Source organism: Enhydra lutris, unplaced genomic scaffold (assembly GCF_002288905.1).
Source record: "Enhydra lutris kenyoni isolate GAN:26980312 unplaced genomic scaffold, ASM228890v2 scaffoldscaffold26, whole genome shotgun sequence".
Classification (NCBI taxonomy): Eukaryota; Metazoa; Chordata; class Mammalia; order Carnivora; family Mustelidae; genus Enhydra; species Enhydra lutris.
Window position 1 is genome coordinate 13,747,686 of NW_019154110.1, and position 12,598 is coordinate 13,760,283.

At 37.0% G+C, this 12,598-nt stretch overlaps 1 protein-coding gene across 1 annotated transcript in view; it reads right to left on the reverse strand.

Annotated features, from left to right (window-relative positions):
* Positions 1–12,598, reverse strand: part of LOC111151462 (glycerophosphodiester phosphodiesterase domain containing 1) — a 53,013-nt gene that overhangs the window by 10,539 nt on the left and 29,876 nt on the right. Inside the window, exons 4-6 of the mRNA XM_022509469.1 lie at positions 10,570–10,615; positions 4,309–4,427; positions 3,699–3,788 (exon numbers count right to left, since the gene is read on the reverse strand). Coding sequence (XP_022365177.1) covers positions 3,699–3,788; positions 4,309–4,427; positions 10,570–10,615 — 255 coding nt within the window. The remainder of the gene's footprint in view (positions 1–3,698; positions 3,789–4,308; positions 4,428–10,569; positions 10,616–12,598) is intronic.

Genomic DNA, 12,598 nt, shown 5'->3' on the forward strand with positions numbered 1-12,598 from the left:
GGAAAGCAGGCTCCCTGCTGAGCAGAGAGCCCGATGTGGGGCTCCATCCCAGAACCCTGGGATCATGACCTGGGCCGAAAGCAGAGGCTTTAACCCACTGAGCCACCCAGGCGCCCCCTTTTAAAAGTTTTTAAATTCTAAAATGACAAAAAGCCAGAGTCTTCAAGAAAAATATGTGAATCAAGGGAAAAGTTCTCTGATTCTGGGTCAAAAGTGGACTTTGTATTTTGAAACACTAGAGTCACAAAAACTTGTAAAAACAGAGTCCTATGAACCCTTAACCTAAGGTTCTCCAAATGGTAACATTTGTTGTAACTGTCATACATCAAAACCAGGACTTGACACTGGTTTATCGCTGGGGTTTTTTGTTGCCGTTTTCCCCTTTCTTTTCTTCTTTTCTTTAACTCCCTCCTGGCCCAGAATATCACTGTTAATTAGACTATAGACCTTACTCAGTTTCACTTTTAAAATCTACATTCATTTGTGCATGCGTTTGGGTTAATGCAGTTTTTTTTATTTGAAAGAGAGCAAGAGAGGGATCATGAGGGACAGGGAGAGGGAGAAGCAGACTCCCCACTGAGTGGGGAGCCTGATGCAGGTCTCAATCCCGGGAACCCAAGATCAGGACCTGAGCCAACGGCAAATGCTTAACCAACTGAGCCACCCAGGCACCCTGGTTTAGTGCAGTTTTAACAGTGTATCAATTTCTTTAACCACCACCACAAGCAAGATACAGAACAGTTCCATCACACACAACTCCCTCCTACTACCTTTTGGTATTTGCCCTCACTCTCTACTTGACCCCCAGTCTCTATCCCTTGGTAACCACTTATCTGCTCTTCAATGTGTACAGTTTTGAGAATGTTACATAAATGGAATCATATAGTATGTAACCTTTTTGTTTTTTGGTTTTTCTTTGTTTTAAGTTTTTCTTTTCTTTTTTAAAAAATTCCACTTAGTTAACATACTGTGTTATATTAGTTTCAGGTGTATAATATAGAGATTCCAGGGTGCCTGGGTGGCTCAGTCTTTAAGCGTCTGCCTTCTGCTCAGGTCATGAACCCAGGGTCCTGGAATCCCAGGATGTCCTGCATCAGGTCCTGGCATCCCAGGAGTCCTGCATCAGGCTCCCTGTTCAGTGGGAAGCCTGCTTCTCCCTCTCCCACTCCCCTTGCTTGTGTTACTTCTCTCGCTATGTCTCTATCAAATAAATAAATAAAATCTTTAAATAATAATAATCATAATCATAATCATATAGAGATTCCAGTATGTAATCTTTTGAGGTTAATTTTTTTCACCAAGCAAAATGTCTTTGAGTATTAGGACAGCCCAAGTTGTTACAGGTATCAATAGTTCATTTCCTTTCATGACTGAATAGTATTGTATCATGTGGATATGTCAGTTTGTTTAGTCATCTACCTGTTGAAGGGCATTTTGGTTGGTTTCCAGTATTTTGCTATAATAAACAAAGCTGCTATTAACATTCATATACAGGTTTTTATGTGCATATGTTTTCATTTTTCTGAGGTAAATGCCCAAGAGTGAGACTGCTGGCTAATATGGGAAGTGTATGTTTAGTCTGGTAAGAAACCACCCAATGAATGAAGAGAGTGGCTGTATTATTTTACATTCTCACAGGCAAGCTGGAGAGATCCGGCTTCTCCTCATCTTCTCCAGCATTTGCTGTTATCACTATTTTTTACTTTTTAAAAACATTCGAGTTATGTAAAACAACCAGCAGGCGACAAACCCTCCAGTATAGTCACTTTTAATAATACGTGAAAATACCATTAGACAACAATTAGTTAGGGAAAAGTCTTAGCACTAAATTCTTAGCAATCTGAAGCCATTCATCCCAATGATCGCCGTTTTCTTCTTTTGTACACAAACAACCTTGGAATCTCAGAGAGCCTGTGGCACATCCATAAAAATTACCTGCTTTAATGAGGGCTTTAACTGTACTTTTAATTATAATGGTGCCAATTCTGGATCTATATTTTTACCTTCTTTGCTAGGAAGGAAGGCCTTCCCAAAAGAAATCTTTGTATTTTGAATTGCTATTTGTGTCACAGTATTTCTTCTGCCCTATCACCACTATCACTTGTATTCTGAAAGAGAGTCTTTCATGCTTAAGGTTTTTTAACATTTTGAATTTCATATTCTCCTAGCTATACTTGCTATAGTATATAAGCCATACTTACAATACGTATAGTATATAGCTAAACTTGCTTAGAGAGGCTTAGCATACCATGTCAAAATATATCAAATTGGGGCAACTGGGTGGCTCAGTAGTTTAAGCCTCTGCCTTCAGGTCAGGTCATGTTCTCAGAATCCTGGGATCGAGCCCTGCATCAGGCTCTCTGCTCAGCGGGGAGACTGCCTCCCCCTTTCTCTCTGCCTGCCTCTCTGCCTACTTGTGATCTCTCTCTGTCAAGTGAATGGATAAAATCTTGAAAAAAAAATAGAAAAGAAAAATGAATAGAAAATTATCAGAAACTAGAATAAAAATTCATTTAAAAAATATATCGGGATGCCTGGGTGGCTCAGACGCTTAAGTGTCTGCCTTCAGCTCAGGTCATGGTCCCAGGGTCCTAGGATCGAGTCCCGCATAGGGCTCCCTGCTCAGCGGAGTCTGCTTCTCCCTCTCCCTCTGCCTCTCCCCCTGCTTGTGAGCTCTCTCTCTCTCAAATGAATAAATAAAATATCTTAAAAAATTTTTTTAAAGTATATCAAATTAATTTTTATAGATATATTTTCTTCAAACAGAAAAATTTCAGTGGGTAGATGGCCCTACTTTTATATACCACCTGATAACTATGATCCTGGCTTAATTTGATTAATTCTGATAGGGAGGTAGGGAACAAAGAAGCTTGAACTCTAGGGTCAAAGGACTAAAATCTTTTCCTCAATTTAAAATTACACAAAAATTTCTATAACCTAACAAAAAACAGACAGGAATCTAACCTAACAAACAAACAAACAAAAAACAGGAATCATATTTTGTTTCATAATGTACATAATAAAATGTTGGCAAACAACTAATATTAGCATGTGAAAATAAGAATTCTGTAAGCCAGCCCCAAGTACATGATTTCTTTTCTTTTCTTTTTCTTTTTTTTTTTTTTTTAGAGATTTTATCTGACAGAGAGATAACAAGCAGGGGGAGTGGCAGGCAGAGGGAGAAAGAAAAGCAGGCTCCCCGCAGAGTTGGGGGAGCCCAATGCAGGACTTGAACCCAGGACCCTGGGATCATGACCTGAGCTGAAGGCAGTTGCTTAACCAACTGAGCCCCCCAGGCACCCCCAAGTACATGATTTCTATTAAATCCATTACCTCTGGGTGCCTGGGTGGCTCAGTGGGTTAAGCCTCTGCCTTCAGCTCAGGTCATGATCTCGGGGTCCTGGAATCAAGCCCCACATCAGGCTCTGCTCAGCAGGGAGCCTGCTTTCCCCTCTCTCTCTGCCTGCCTCTCTGCCTATTTGTGATCTCTCTCTCTGTCAAATAAGTAAATAAAATCTTTAAAAAAAAAAATCCATTACCTCTATTACTAAACTTCTGGTTAGGTGCTTCTACCCAGTACCATCTGTCTTTATATCAAGGATTTGAAATAAGATACTTTTAAAAATTATTACTGTGGTGACATTTATAGATATACACAACAGCAAGAAAGATCATTCTGTATCATTTTGGAAGCTTACCTCTCTGTAGCACTTTTCTACAATTTCATAACTGGCATTACCCCACACCGTTATGTGTTCTCGTCTATATTGCTTCACCAACTCTGAAACCTGCATGTGAAAAATGCAAAAGTTTATGCATGCGCCTACTGGCAAATCCACTTAAGTTACTTCACTTAAAAAATGGTTTACAACTGACTATCTGCCAGTGAATAATATAAACTTTGGGAAGAACCAATATGTGAATTCAGATTATTTTATAAAATATAAGCAATTACATACATCTTACCATTCTGTGATTTATCTAATAGAATGCAACTATTTAGTCATTTGATATAAACTAACTGCAAAGGAAGCAAGTAAATTTGAAGAAGTTAATTATACCCATGCTAGAACAACTGGTTCACAGGAGCTCAGTTTTATCCATGACTGGGACAGGACAGCTTGCTCTGAAAATAGGCCTTCCAACAGTAAAGTGATATTTTCTACCAGGGCATTATTTAAAACAATACGGATCCCTAGAGTATCACATTTCCTTGAACATTATCAGTCTATGAAGTCACTTACTGTAGCCTTACTTAGTTTGTGAAATCTGATAGAACACAGCCAGAAGAGGGACTGGCTCACATACCTTTTTTATCAGCACATTGTTGTTGACCTTGATATCGATGTTAATGGGAGTGTTAGGAAAGGCCTCAAAAACTTCCTTCAGTAATGGAATTCGGTTATCTTTTCCTTCACATTGGCATGCTGAGAAAGCAAGATTTGTAAAAGTATTTTTAAAAGATAACATTCACTTTTTTGAGGATTGGGAGAAAAAAAGATCAAGTATTGTTGTCACAGTAGGATGTATTTATATAGGACCTGTACAAAATGATGAAAAGTAAGAAGAAGAAGAGGAAAACCATCTAAAATCCAACAACTTAGATAGAACCATTGTAATCATTTAGTATACTTTCTCTAGTCTTTTTTTCCAATGCATAATTTAATACAGTTACAGTGTAGCTATAGATCTTAACCTGATCTTTTTACAAAAGTCAAAAAAAAATAGTACATGTTAATACACTTAGAATTTAGAATTATGATTTAAAGTTTTTTTTCATTAAACTTTTTGAGATTCATTTGGAGCTATAAGAAAAATACAGAGATTATGCACCTTTTACCCAGATTCCCCGATAACCTCTTATAAAACTATAGTACAATATCATAACCATGACATTGATATTATTATAATCCACCAATCTTATTCTATAATTATTTTAAATGGTTTTAAAATGTTCCATTATGCAACAATTTAATTATTTTAATTTAACCATTCCCCCAGAAAGGTAACAGAGTTTGCCATTCCAAAATATGCCACTTTGGCATAAGGATTATTTTTAACTAAAGGCAACTGAGATGAAGCAGATACAAAAGAAGCCCTCTGCCCTTTCCCATTTGCCGAGAAACAGGACTTAAATTTGTACAGAACATAAATCACCAACTTTAGGCCCTTACTGGCACCACAGAACTCTGCATAACAAACTATTGACTAGCCTTTATCTTCCATTATTCACCCATATACTTCCTTCCCACGATTTGCTACCCTAAAAACTCAAAATCCTTATTTGTCTTGTCAATTCTCTGAAAATGTATTGGATATTTTTGTTAAGATGCTAAGAGCACCTGGGTGGCTCAGTGGGTTAAGCCGTTAAGTGTCTGCCTTCGGCTCAGGTCATGATCCCAGTGTCCTGGGATAGAGCCCCGCGTCAGGCTCCCTGCTAAGCACCCCACTCCCCCTGCTTGCGCGCTCTCCTCTCTCAATCTCTCTCTCTGTCAGATAAATAAATAAAATCTTAAAAAAAAAAAAGATGCTCTATAAACTCAAGTTCTAGCCAGACTTTGAGTTACTCATCCCTGAGTTTCTGCCATGATAAGTATATTAATAAATTTGTTTGTTTTTGTCTTGTTAATCTCTTTTGTTACAAATCCTTCCTGAGAACCTAGAGGGTAGAAGAGAAAAAAGATCCCCTACATTCTACTAGTGGATACTGAGGTTGTTTGGGAAGTTCTACTATAATATCACCATTGAAAATTTTCAGAGATTGAGAATATGTATGTTCGGGCAAGCGAAATACATGCTAATTCAGGAATGTGTTAAAGAATTGTATCAGTGTAGCTATTCAAAGAAAACTGAGTAAAAAAAAATTAGAAGAGGATTTTTAAACACTTTTTTACCTTTCCTGACAGTTATTTTCTTTATTCTTTCCCTAATCTCTTTTGCCTTGAATCATTTACATAATATATATGCATGCTATATAAGTATCATGAAATTTGTCCTTCCATCCAAAACTTCGATCGCATTTCTATATGAATAACAAATTGGTAAAAGATCCTTTATTTCATTTTCATTGTACAAAGTGTATCAATGAAGTAAATTAAATCCATGTCAAAAAATTATTTTTAATAAAGGCTCATATGAAAAGGCAGCATGTAAATGAGGAAAAAAAGGAAAAATGTATTACTGTTTTGTCTGTTCTATATTCCATTCCTATTGCACTTTTACTACTCTTTGTAATTCAGATGGGCTCTGGATCACTTTGACCAGACACTCCATCCTTTGGCTCTGTCTCCTCGGCCCCAAAGAGAACACATGGACCTTAAGCATAACACTGTGAACGTGAGAAGAGGTCTTCTGAAATCCTCAGCTGAATACATCATGTACTTTTGATGTTGGCAGAGTCCATCTTTATGTGTACAAGGTGTGCCTGAGAACAAAGCTAACATAAATGAAACCAGACCAAGAAACCGAGATACAGACTAATTATTGCTTAAGCAACTGAAGGCATATGTCCTATGTCTGAAGGCATAGAACCTCTAAGCTTTTTAGTTAGGAGAACCAAATTCTTCTTCTTTTTTTTTTTTAGAACCACATTCTTTTAAAAATTTCTTTTGAACTATCTTGATGTGGATTTCTAGCACTTAGAATAACCGAGTTTAGACTTATTATAGACTATCGAAATGAATGGTAAAAATTCTGTTAATATATAAAAATTTAGCTTGTATTTACCTACCCAGGACCCCTTCTTCCCTTGGAAAAATGCATCTCCTTTATTCCACGTTGTTCTGATTGCGTTCTCAAAAACAGGATCCACTCCCCCTTTTATTCTCATGGGCAAGAGTATGACCTAGGTCTGGTTTATCATAATAGCCTATTTCTTTGTCCACAGCAGCTATCTCAAGGATGGACACATGAGCCATGCCAGGCCAATCAGTGTCTTTATCTAGAACTTTCCCCTGAAGCTCAAAGGGAGGATTGCTTTTTTTTTTTTTTTAAAGATTTTATTTATTTATTTATTTGACAGAGATCACAAGTAGGCAGAGAGGCAGGCAGAGAGAGAGAGAGGAGGAAGCAGGCTCCCTGCTGAGCAGAGAACCGGATGCAGGGCTCAATCCCAGGACCCTGGGATCATGACCTGAGCCGAAAGCAGAGGCTTTAACCCACTGAGCCACCCAGGCACCCCGAGGATTGCTTTTTTACCATTGGGTCAATGTGTGGGCAGGATATGAATGAATTGTCAGTGATTATGTTCCCTGCCACAAGGACAAAAATCCATCTACATTGGAAAAAGGTAAGACCCAAGAGAAGCAGAACCATAGAATGCCTCGAAGAGTCCCTTTTGTGCCCTTGGATTCAATAATGTTTAACATCAGATCCACCACTATTATAGACAGTTAATGATAAAATAAATCTCTGTTGTTTCTTTTTTCCCTTAAGCTGGTGTAAACTCATTTCTGTTACGATCTAAAACATCTGAACATTATATTCTAGTCCCACACTGTTTGAGATGGTAGCCATTAGCCACATAGGGCTATTTAGATTAAAATTAAATAAAACTTTAGTCCCTGAGGTGGACTAGCCACATTTTAAGTGCTCAACAGTCACATGTGGTTATTGGCTACTGTAACTGACAGTGCAAACACAGAACATTTCTACCACCACACTCCATTTAAACAGTGCTATTTTAGTTAAGTAAAAATTTTGTTAGCTTGTTAAGTGTGGAAAAATTAATTTGGCAGTCGAAAGAATTGCCATGGGCGATAGCTATTCACACCCAGGTTAAGATGTTTGCAAGGATCAACTTAGAAAAAAGTCAAACAGATAAAACTAACTTTGGAACATTATACGAGAAGAAGAATGTTGCATCTAATAGTGGGAGAAACAAGGAAATTAAAGTTATGTTAATAACTAAGAAAAAAAAAAGCCCATTCTAAAAGTGATGTTAAGATATTTACAATAGATGCCTCAGCCAGCAAGAGTGTAGAAAATGAGCTGGGGAAAGAAGTTTGTCTCCAGTAAAGTTCTGGGCAGAAGAGAACCATCTAGGAAATACTACAGAAAGAGAGAGAGGAGAACAAGAGTGATAGGCAAAACAAAACAAAACAAAAAAACAAGAGTGATAGTGCCATAAGATGTGCTGGGTGATGGAATGAGTGAAATGGCCTCTAAAAGCATGCTGGAACTTGAAAACTGACCATTCTGACCAACTCTAGATTACCCAAATTATGTATCTTTCATGAAAAAAGGCTATTTTCAAGTAAGCAGGATAGGTAATAACAAACCCTTTGGTTAACACATTTTTAAATTCTTTCTTTATATTTATTTTTTAATGTACCCTGTGGCACATCAAAGCACCTTAAAAAAAATTACTTCTTCAGTAAAATTATGAACCACAAAGAAAGCAAGAGGCCTAAAATCTGTATTCCTCTGAGAGTTGGTAGTCTCTCTCTCTCTCTCTCTACAGTACTTAAAAGTAAGCAACAGTTTGTTCTGAGCAGGGGAATAAGACCAAACAAACAAACAAACAAAAGAGGAGGAGGGACAACTATCTGCCTGAGTCAAGTTTTTATAATACAGTATCTTAGCCTATTTCAAATGCAGTAAACTTCACATTTGAGGCAGAGTCTTAAGTTAATTGTGATTAACTGAATGCAATATGAACAAAAAATTAATTCTTTTTATAGGTGTCCAAAGCTTGAGAGTACATGGCAGTGCTATTAATAAGGCATATAAAGAGACTCTTGGGGTGCCTGGGTGGCTCAGTGGGTTAAGCCTCTGCCTTCAGCTCAGGTCATGATCCCAGGGTTCTGGGATCAAGCCCCACATCAGGCTCCTGCTCAGCGGGGAGCCTGCTTCTCCCTCTCTCTCTGCCTGCCTCTCTGCCTACTTCTGCCTATTTGTGATCTCTGTGTGTGTGTGTGTCAAATAAATAAATAAATAATCTTTAAAAAAATAAAATAAAATAAAGAGACTCTTTAGGGGAGCCTGGCTGGCTCAGACAGTAGAGCATGTGACTTTTGATCTCAGGGTCATGAGTTCAAGCCCCATGTTGGACAAGGAGCCTACTTAATTTTTAAAAAAAGAGAGAGAGAGAGAAAAAGACTCTTCAGAAGGAGAAGCAGCGTGGTACAACTGAACACTGGCCTGGTTAGAAGGAGACCTAATTTCAAGTCCTAGCTCTGTCATTTATTTGCTGTATGACCTTAATCAAGTTAATTTATATCTTTAGGCCTCAGTTTCCTTATCTAAAACAGGAAGAGATAGAATTATATGCTCTCAAAGGTCATTGCATATTCATAAATTTTATGACTTTATGATAAAGGTATATAAATAAAAACTTAAAAAAAAGAAGTATAAAATCTGAAAAAAAAATTAGAATAAAAATCTTCCTCAAAGGAACTTTCAATCTTTGTGAGGCTTTGGCTTTGCTCTGCAAGGGGAAAAATTAAACAAAACAAAATGAAACCCCCCCCAAATAAAAAAGAACCTTGACTTATGAAGTATTTTAACTTTCACAAATCTATAATTGACATAAATATATAATAGCTTGGCAAATATAATCCTGTTAATCACAAGAATAAAAAAAATGTTCCTGCAAACCAACACAGCTTAATGATACTTATCTGAAAAGTAACATCAAACAATGTTTAGATCTAAACATCCTTTAGAAATAGCTAATTTAAACAATTTTCTGATTCTATTTGGCTTTCTTATATTTTCCAGTCAAGGAGAAATTATAGTGACCAATTTTAAACCTAGTACACAGAGCAGTTAACAGTTCTTTAGATCTTGACATTTAACCAAGGTTTTAACCATATTCAAAGCATACCACACCAAGGTCCATTACATGTAACATCTTGTAGTTTTACTAAGTTATAATTTGAATCATTTAAAACACGAGGCTGAATTGCAACAGCATGAGGCTCTACCTGCTTAGCAACCTGCATCTCCAGCTGGTGTATTTTCCATCCTAACATGTTTCATTCTAACAAATCCAACAAACTGGGCCAAGGAACATGTTCCTTTGTGAGAAATATTCCCTCACAAGACAGAAAACTGCTATGCTGATGATTAAAAAGTGATGGTGACCAGGAAATGGGTGGTTTATCTGAGTAATAGAATTCTCTCTAATAATTTAAGATAGGGAGCAGTGAAGTGACATAAAATCAAATGGTATAGAATCAGTAAGGATCTGAAAGTGGGTTTTTTCAGTTTCTTTTCATTTGTTTTTTTTTTTTAACTTATGATGGATTATTACTACAAATTATAGTAATCATCTAGAATTTGAAGCTTCAGAAATGCAAAGTAGCCCTAATAATATCTGGGTTTCTTGTAATTAGTATTCAGACTTAAATTAACTGTACATAAATTTAGATAGAACAAGCCAGTTAAATCTCTAGCCTTCATCTCAGGGTCAAGATTTCAGATTTGTAGGTCTGAGAGAGTAAGTATTGAGGGCAGTACTTTTAGCTGGAACTTACTATCAGAAGAAAACACACATGTATATCTAATTATCAGTGTAAATGAATACACTTTAATGTAAATATGTAAGCTGCAAATGGGAAATATTACCTCTTTGAAATGTGACATCCAGTTTGCCAAGGTAAGGTGGGAGTTCCTTTAAAAGATATGATTAAAAAAAGTTAGCTCTCAAGAATTTAAAAATATTTTAGTGTCTTACAGTGAGACAAAGCTTTTCTTCTTCAAAAAATAAAAGAAAAAAAATTACCTATGTTTACATAGGGCACACTTTAGCTGAACATCCCGAACAGCAAATTAACCAGGTAACTACTTACTTTCACAACTTATAAGAAAAGAAATCTGTACTATTTAATGTGGACCTTTTCTCAATAATAAATATTTAGTGGCGCCTGGGTGCTCAGTCATTAAGCATCTCCTTTGGCTCAGGTCATGATCCCAGGGTCCTAGTATCAAGCCCTGCATTGGGCTCCCTGCTCAGCAGGGAGCCTGCTTCTCCCTCTCCCACTCTCCCTGCTTGTGTTCCCTCTCTCACTGTGTGTGTGTCTCTCTCTCAAATAAATAAAATCTTTAAAATAATAATAATAAATTTCAATATCTCAGTAGACAAGTGTCAAGAATAGACAATTTTTTTTTTTAAAGATTTTATTTATTTATTTGACAGACAGAGATCACAAGGAGGCAGAGAGGCAGGCAGAGAGAGAGGAAGGGAAGCAGGCGCCCCGCTGAGCAGAGAGCCCGACGCGGGGCTCGATCCCAGGACCCTGGAATCACGACCCGAGCCGAAGGCAGCGGCTCTAACCCACTGAGCCACCCAGGCACCCCAAGAATAGACAATTTTTAAAAATGACTAACATACAGAAAAATCTTTAAACTCACAAATAATCAAATAAATGCTAATTGAAACTTTAAATTTAGGAAATTTTTGTTATAGCCTAATACCCTATAATGGTAAGGGCACTGCAAAATGGGAATTCCTCTAACACCACATTTTAGCACTTTTTAAGAAATTTTTACTTTACTTTATCTTTAAGTAATCTCTGAGACCAATGTGGGTCTTGAACTCACAACCTTGAGGTCAAGAGTTGCATGCTCTACCAACTGAGCCAGCCAGGTGCCCTAGATTTTGGAACTCTTAAACACTTTCAGAAAGCAAGCTGGCAATAACAATTTTCTTTTTTTTTTTTTTTGTAAAGATTTTATTTATTTATTTGACAAACTGAGATCAGAAGTAGGCAGAGAGGCAGGCAGAGAGAGAGAGGGAAGCAGGCTCCCTACTGAGCGGAGAGCCTGATGTGGGGCTCAATCCCAGGACCCAAGATCGTGACTTGAGCCAAAGGCAGAGGCTTACCCACTGAGCCACCAAGGCACCCCAACAATTTTCAATATAAAGAAACTAAAATATTCCTAATCTTTTACCCAATAATTTCCCTGCTGGGAGTTTATTTAGGGAAATAATTTTAAAAACAGAGATAACTTGTGCTTGCTTTGGCACCACTTATACTAAAAAAAGTGATAATTTTATTTTTATATAGACACTTTCAATAAATATAAATATATGTATATACATGTCTTCATAAATATATATCTTTTAAAAACTCTATATAAAGCATATAAATATAGAGAAACCTTTATCTTTACACATGAAGGTGTTCAGTGCAGTGTTATCTCTAATGGTGAAAATGTAAAACTATTTAAATGCCAAACAACAGAGAAAGAATGGTTAAAAATTCCTCTATATCCACTCAATGGAATAATTGCAGTCACTTGAAATGTTTATGAAAAATAAGCATGGGATCTGAAAGGGCTAAATGCCACCAATTCCAAATACATGACATTCTGGAAAAGGTGAAACTATGGAGACAATAAAAAGATCAGTGGTTTCCAGGGGTTAGGTGGGGGGGAAGGATGAACAGGCAGAACACAGGATTTTTAGGGCAGTAAAACTATTATGTATGACACTACAATAGTTGATACACCATTATATGATAAAACCCACATGTCATCCTATGTTAAGAATAAACCCTAATGTTAACTATGGATTTTGAAGTGATAATGAGTGTCACTGTAGGTTCATATATTGTACCAAATATACCACTCTGGTTCAGGATGTTGAAGGGAG